The 8,547-nt window shown below is 39.1% G+C and overlaps 1 protein-coding gene across 1 annotated transcript; it reads right to left on the bottom strand.

Annotated features, from left to right (window-relative positions):
- Positions 982-1,773, bottom strand: LOC109227932. The gene has a single exon (XM_019393123.1). It carries the CDS (start codon positions 1,771-1,773, stop codon positions 982-984), a length of 792 nt encoding a protein of 263 aa, XP_019248668.1.

Genomic DNA, 8,547 nt, shown 5'->3' with positions numbered 1-8,547 from the left:
AAACGTGAGATGTAACACGTAACATCTCATTTTCGATCTTATGTCAATTCACTTGTGGCGTACTTCCACGTACGAAAACATGGGGTGTAACAGAGAATTAGGGATTTTAGGGCTGCCGTTTGTGAATAATGGATAGGGTTTAGGGGGGTCGTTTGGTTAAAATGGTAAGAAGTGATGGCCAAGATTTAGAGGGTTTGGGGTCGGGTAGGATTTAATTGGGCTAGGGGTAATTGCTTTGGGCGTGGGGAGTTTTGGGCTGCTTTTGGGTTAATATTAAGGGGTTTGGGTTGGTTTTAAAGGTGGCCAGGTCTGAAAAATAAAAGGCTATTTGTTAAATACCCAAACAATTGATAAAAAATATTTTATAAAATAATTAACAGGTTATAAAAAATTATTTTCATGCATAAAATGCAGTAAAATAATTATTCAATATTTTAAAAATACAGAAGGCTATTATCTGGTAAGATAATGTAATAATGCATGCATGGGCTATAATTGCAAAGTAATTGCAATTATAACCCCAAAAATATAAATGTGGCTATTTGCAAACTAATTAAAACTTAGTACAAATTAAAATGATAAAATTAAGCCAAAAAATTATTATAAAACTATTTGTGATGCAATTAGTGATTGTTTATATAAATAAAATGCTGGGATAAATTAATTAAAAAATTCTAAAAATGTAGAAATTATGGAAAAATGTCAATTGATGCTGATGCATAGTTTTGAAGGCATATATGCATTTTAAAAAAATTATAGGGAAAAATTGGGTATCAACAATCCCCATGTCTAGGTATACCTTTCGATCGGGCAGATGCTCAATTAATATAACTTGCTCGAACTCTTCGACCGTTGATTTGGTGGCGTCGGTATCATCAAGAGCTATGAATGATCTCGGGACGTTGTAATCCTGCTCATCCTATTCCTCCAGTTTAGCTGAGGTCGGTATCATTAATTGCTATTTAGCCTCTTCTTATTTAGTTAGTCCGTTCTTCTTGATGTTGAAACCGCGAGCACCAGGATCACATCATCAACGGCAAACATTTCTCTCGCGGCCGGCTGTTCTCTGTAGACCGTTTTGACTCCCCACGGTGTGGGAAATTTCAACGCCTGGTGTAAGGTTGAAGGTACCGCCCTCATGTTGTGGACCCATGGCCTTCCGAATAAAGTGTTGCATCTCATATCTCCTTCGATCACATAGAACTTCGTTTCTAGGGTTGTATTGGCAGTGTTTACCGGCAAAGTTATCTCCACTTTTGTGGTCTCACATGCCATGTTGAACCTATTCAATACCCGGAACGCCGGTACGATTTGATCCTGTAACCCTTGTTGCTCTATGACCTTTGATCTGACGATGTTGGCTGAGCTACCTGGATCAATCAATACAAGTTTAACTCGGTATTTATTGATAAGTACAAATATGACTAGTGCATCATTGTGAGGCTGTATGATGCCCTCGGTATCTTCGTTACTGAACGAAATAGCGCTCTCTGAAACGTAATCCCGAGTTTTTTTTTCCCTCGTAATAGACACTTTAGTTAGTTTTATCATTGGCCCTTGGGGGAAATCGACTCCCCCAATGATCATATTGATCACGTGCTGAGGCTCTTCCAGTTCGACCTGTTTGTTGGTGTCCCAATTTTTGATGTGGTTTTTGGCTCGCTCGCTTAGGAATTCTCGGAGGTGGCCATTGATGAACAATCGAGCTACTTCTTCTCTTAATTGTTTGCAATTTTCGGTCCTATGACCATAAGTGCCGTGATACTTACACATCAAATTAGGATCTCTATGAGCTGGGTCGGACAGCAAAGGTCGGGGTCACTTGGTCTCTTTGATGCGCCCTATGGACGGCACAATGCTTGCAGTGTCTATGTTGAAATTATACTCCGATAATCATAGTGCTTCCCTACTCCCGAGCTTTTGCTCATCAGGCCCCGATCGTTCGACCCTCGATCACTTCTCTTCTTGTTCCTTAGTGGATGACTCCAGGACCTGTTTCCCCTTCAATCCGTGTTGTATAGTTATCTTGGACCGCCTTGGCTCCTAATCGATGGCTTTCTTAGACCTATCATCAGTTCTGATGGGGTAACCAGATCCAGAAGAGGCTTCAAGTTGGTTGTCCTCAACCCTGATCTTTGACCGGTACCTGCTGTGGATGTCGGCCAAGGTTACCGCCAGGTACTCTACCAATTTTGTTTTAGTTGCTGAGAAGCCACGGAGCTTTGGGGGTTGATCCCCTGAGTGAATGCCTGAACGGGCCAATCATCTTTGACTGGTGGTAGATCCATCCGTTCCATCTGTATCTTGACACAAACTCCCTGAGCATCTCATTATCCCTTTGTTTGAGCTTGAAAAGATCAGACTTTCTGGTCTCGATCTTGATGTCTCCGGCATGAGCCTTTGGGAAAGCATCTACAAGCATAGCAAACGAGTCAATGAAATTTGGAGGAAAGTTGTGATACCATATCATTGATCCCTTGGACAAAGTTTCCCCGAACTCTTTCAGCAACACTGACTCGATTTCATTATCTTCCAAATCGTTCCCTTTGATTGCGCATGTATAGGAGGTTACATGCTCATTTGAATCCATAGTCCCATTATACTTGGGTATGTCGGGAATTCGAAACCTCTTCGGGATCTTCTTTGGTGCTGCGCTCGGTGGAAAGGGTTTTTGGATAAATTTTTTGGAGTCTGGTCCCTTTAATATCCGAGGTGCTCGCGGGATCTGATTAACCCTAGATTTTTATATTTCCATCTTCTTGTCGTTGGCCTTAATCTTTTTCTCTCCTGACTCCACCCATTTGTTAACGCTTCGAGCATCTTCATCACCTCTGAAGTTTCTTCGGGCTCGGCTTCACCCGGTCTTTTGATAATTTGTTCGTCTCTCCGAGTATTTTTCCCAGGATTGTTCAGGCTTGACCCTGTTAGTAGTGTGGCTTTGATTCTGCAGCTATGCTATTGCCGTTTGTTGAGATTGCAACATTTTGAAAATCAATCGTAGGCTCGCTCTATCAACCTTCTCATTTGGGTGCTTCTCGAGTCATTGATCGGGGTCCTCCGCAAACACTATTTTCAAGATCAGGTTGCAAATTGATGTTGATGGCCACTTGTACGCTAGCATCGACGGGTCGGTGGCTGGGAAACCATTGGGATCAACAGGATGCACATCGTTATTAGGCATCAGATTATAATTTTTGATGTGATGGCCTGACTCAGCATCAACGTTCAAGTGAGCAGAGTGAGAGTTTGACATTTTTAGGCTGACTTGAAATTAAGATTGCAAAGAACAAGCATAAAATAGGGTGTGTTATGGAGATTCGTACCAAATCACCACTATTATCCGTGGCCCTATGGTGGGAGCTAAACTGTTCACCCCAAAAAAGAGCAATAATAAAATTTGTACGCGGTTTAAAGGATACGTGGTTTAATTTAATACGAACAATTAAGAATAAAAGATAGATGAATTAAAGACGGAATAAATAATCAACCAATCGCAATGCGATGACCAAGCCCGATCTCAGATTAGACAATGGGACTCGTCCTCGATTGGACCCTCGAGGCAAGCTCGGTCGCGAGTGTATAAAAGAACAAGTTGAGAATGCCTTGAACAGTAACTAGAAGACAAAAGTAAACTTTTATTGCTTTGAATTGTGTGTTACAATGTGTCAGACTAAAGAAAAACCTCCTCTTTATATAGTAGGAGAATTTCAACCCTAGTATAAGCCTAAAAAAAGGTAAAAATCTTTTTTTTTCCAGTAATTATTGATCTATAACTGATATTGGACGTGATTCGCGCCGTAATATCCGTTTGAGGGAAAATATTATGGCCTCCTATCCGTCATGCATAACCATTCACCACGTCTCCGAGGTATAGAAGTTGTACTCAGTCCGGAGTGTGTTTCTTTACCTTGTCCCTTCTTAGATTCATCATTCATTTCTCCCGCTATAATCATGTCGATCCGTGCTTCATCTTAGTTCTCTCATCGACGAATCGGGAAAAACTTTGCCCTCGATTTCACCCGTACACACAATCAATTTATTCAATTTCTTTCAAATATTTTTAGCTATTGAAGACCGTCCAACTAGCTTTAAAAATCAACAATCCAGTCCCTTCATTTCAGATTTCAACCATCATTCACTTTCTTTCATTACCAAATTGGAGATTCATTTCTTAAAAAAAAAGCAGCATATTCGGAGCTTGATGTGTGGCTATAATTCATGGTTTAGCACATTATATGCCTTGCATTTTACATGCTTTAATGATAAATTACACTTTATTTGTGCGTACTGGAGTCTATTTTATGTGTAGGTGAATTGGAGATGAAAGTAGAGCAAAAGGGATACTTAAACGTTGAAAGTGTGCTCGAGAATAGTGAAAGGGAGAGGCTAGGCAAAGGCCAGGCTGAACCAGGCTTTAGCCTGGCGTGTCCAGCCAAAGGCCAGGCTGAGGCTGGTGTTAGGCTGGCGACGCCAGACCTGGGGCCAGTTTCCATTCCGAATTTTGAAAACATAATTCGTCTACTAGTTTGACTAGGACTTGGCCTACACGTTTACGTCTTTTCCAACACATATAAATAGACCTAAAACTGTCACTTTTGATAGACTTTAGACAGACGAGAGGGAGATCGAGATTGGACATATTTGAGAGGGGATTCGACCTAAGGAGGAAAGAACACACTAGGAGCAAGGCGGAGAATTCTTCTACGAGTTTTTCACTTCCTTCTTCCTACTTTCATTATTGGTTATGAATTCTAGTATTGTAGTTTTGCACACTATTATGAATAGCTAATTTGTTATCTAGGGTTTTGATGGAACCTTTTGGAGGATGATTTTCCTATAATGTTAATATAGATTTGCTGTAGTATTTTCTGTATTTGTTCAACTACGTTATTATTGTGGTTGTTTGAAGAGCTCTTAATCGACTGTGCCTATTTAGTGTGTATTACTCGGGAGAGAGTGTATATTTAGGTACTTGTTTAACAACATCACTCCTAACGTATATGAGGGATCAATACAGAGGGTTTAAAGGTGGGATTAGGGATAATGATACCTTGGTGCGATCCGAGTGAGCCATACTTAATGCCAGCTAGCGTAATTCGGGAGAATATGTCTAGTAAATTCTGGTAATTACCCGGGAGAGAGTTACGATAGTCGGAGTGCTCATGATCGGTAGAGAAACTTAGGGAAATTTATAGAAAACGTAGTGGAAAGGATTCCGACAATAGAGAAAATCATAACTATAGACCTCCTTAATCGTGTCTCAATCCTTATCCTTGTTAATTGATAGTGTTATTGCTTTCTTGTATTTGTTTGTTGATTAGATAAAAAATAAACATTCTAATCTTTATAATTAGGAAATTGTTTGGACTTGTGTTTAGCAATATTGAACAGCTATAGCTAAGCCTTAGTTCTCTGTGGGATTCGACTCCGGACTTGTAAATCGGATTATATTTGCAGCGACCGCTTAATCCTTTTTTATAAGGCATAGTTGGGCGTGATCAAATTTTGGTGCCGCTGCCGGGGAACTAACGGTGTAGCTGTAGGTGTACATATTTCTAGGTTTCAAGTTTGTACTTTTATATTTTATTTCATTTTTGTATTTGAATTTTTTAAAACTTTTTGTTTTACTTGTTAACTGGAGAAACATGGCATCTTGGAATTATGAGGGTTTTGATGTTGGTAATACTACTATTGATATTTCTAATGCTTATTGTGGAGGAAACCACCCATGGCAAAACTATCAAAATATTCACGAGAGCGAGTTATGTGCACCAATTCAATATTATGTGTGGAATATGTGTGATATGTGTGGTGGTCAAGATGGTCACTTTTATGGTTGTGCTTATAATTCTTATCTTCCCACAACCACTTACTTTGATGGTTCTTTTTTTTCTTGTGAAGTTAATAGGAACAAAGAACCCAGGGGTGATGACCTGAAAGAGATCAAGGATATGTTAAAGTGCCTTGTGGAACAACATAGTAAAATACAGCTCCAGATAGAAAGGCAAGAGGAAACTATTCATAACGTGAAAGTTCAAGTGAGTCAACTGGTTGAAGATTTGAATGCTCAACAAGCCAATATTGTGGATAATAGCCAAGAAGAGCATGAATTGACTGCAGAAATTGCCATTATACTAGAGGATTTTAAAAAAACGAGGAGGTGCCAGTGGAGAAGGCCAGAGTAGAACACCAACAATCAATCGAACTAGATTTTGAGGATGCCGATGTTGTAGAAGAGATACTAGAGTCAACCAAGGACATTGATGATACGTATTTAGTTGACTCTAGTGTCATTAGTGTTGAGGATGTAAACAGTCCCAATGTTCATGTAGTTGAGCGCATTGGTCCACAGTCCAAGCATTTTTCCACATTGTGTCTAGATGATGATATAGAAATAGAGTTATCCGAGCCACTTGAGGAGTCGAGGAATAAGGAACAAGGTGCTTACATTCTGGAATTTTTCTTGCCAGAAAGTCGGGATTACACACCTCATCTAAAGGCCAAGAAGTGCATAGTACTACATTATGTTATTGGGCCAGTCATAATCGTTCCACCACCCCAGGAGCATGATCATAGAGCAGAATCAAAAGTTGGGGTCCAATTCATAAGTTCAAAGTGCAGGTAGAAAGTAATTTGTGTCGTGCCGCGACGTTAAATCAAGTACTTGTTGGGAGGCAACCCAGCTTTACTGCTTCCTTTTATTTTTTTTAGTATTGTTTTTAATTGTATTATTTTCGCAGTGTCGATTTTTGATTTTCTAGGAGCATGGAAAGCTAAGATATTGGAAGGATCCAATAGCAAACCAAATGGTTGGAACTAAGTGTGAGGTACCCGCACGAAGGACCAAGCCTGGGACAAGTCTGAGCACCTCATGAGCTGCTAGTGCTTAGGCTTTTGGCCTACCAGGGAGTTCCTTTTACCCTCTTACTAGTTATGGTGTGCATTGGGGACAATGCACAGTTTTAAGTGTGGGGTGAGGAGATTGTCTGGGTGACTTTCTATGCTGTTTTAGCTGTGTTAGTTTAATTGAATAATGCTTTTGTTTTTTAAAAAAAAGAAATTGGACTGTTCCCGACGATGGATCTAGTAGACAATTTTTTTGAGGGATTTAAGTCTAAAGAAAAAAAAGATTTTCTTTGTAGGTAGTGTAGTAATTCCGCCTTGGTTTTTCTTTGTGTCACGGTTCTTTTCCAAGGATTTTGTTTGAACCGGGTGAAGTTAGTTTTATTTTATTTAGGAGTAGGAGCTAGTGTGAGATGAATTGAATTGCAGCGATATCTCTTAACTTTGTTATGCCTTGAGAACAGTTAGTACTTTCGTTGTGACACTTAGGCTCAATTTTTGACTCTTGTATAAGTACCTTAAATCATATGAACTTATATTTTCTTAACTGCTTTGACTAGAGTGTCTTGATAAAAACTAATCCTTAATGAGTTATCTGCCATATGTGTGTAAGGTTTTGTGTTATTCTGTGCGTGCATTTGATGTCTAGAACTTGCCCCGTGTGTTTGCAAAGCGAAATAGTAGTTTTGTTCAGTCTTCGAAGTGATATAGGCGTTTCTTTGTTGAGCCAGATATGTATATTTTACCCGCCTAATTGTTATGTATCGTAGTTAACCTCTTTGAGCATGTAATCCTGTTTCTTTGGCAACCACATCACAAGCCTTACCCAATTGGTTGAATTAACTATCTATTTGAACCTTTTCACCTCTCATAAGCACTTGAATTGTTATGAACTGTGTAAAAGTTAAAGTGTGGGGTGGTGGCTTGGCTTTTGAGTGGAACAAATGAAATAAGGAGAAAGGTGCACTGTTTTGAAAAAATAAAAGTCACCTGAATTGATAAAGAAAGAAAAAAAAATAGTTGTATTGTTGTGAAAAATATTCCTTGTGGTGGTGGCTTTTGATGTAATTGTGCTTAAATAAGTATGGAGTTAATATATATTGATGTGAAGGTGGAGTTATGGTTTGACATAAGTATGGGTTTGAATGTTAAAGTATATGTATTAAAGTGCTTAGGGAGGTGTAGTCACTTTTATATCCAAATGTATCCTACCCGACTCGTAGCCTACGTTACAATCAAATAAAGTCCTACTTGATCCTAGACTGAATGAGCTCGATTAGTAGAGTAGTATCACTACGGGCAAGCCTATGGTGCATCAATTGTGGCATACGAATGTTATTTCTGAGAGGGAGTGAATTCTTTCTATCTTGAGTTCCTAATTGTTCTTAAATTTTATTGTGTGTGGAACTACTCTCTTTTGTATTGTGAGGGCACTTAATTCATGAAGGAAAGGTAATGTCATTGACCTTGATGTTAGAGTAAGTGAGTGAGTTGTGAATAATGCATGGTACTTGCGAGTCTAATCTTGAGGTGAAGATGTTACACCCTTGTGCTTAGTCTATTTTAAAGATTTTTGGTATGATGAGTTAGGAGAATTTCTTAAAAAGGTCGTGTCTATAAGTGTAATTTGATTGCTCGAGGACGAGTAATGTTTAAGTGCGGGGTATTGATGTGTGGTTATAATTCATGGTTTAGCATATTATG

Source organism: Nicotiana attenuata, chromosome 6 (genome assembly GCF_001879085.1).
Source record: "Nicotiana attenuata strain UT chromosome 6, NIATTr2, whole genome shotgun sequence".
Taxonomy (NCBI): Eukaryota; Viridiplantae; Streptophyta; class Magnoliopsida; order Solanales; family Solanaceae; genus Nicotiana; species Nicotiana attenuata.
This window is presented reverse-complemented; position numbering and strand designations above follow the sequence as displayed.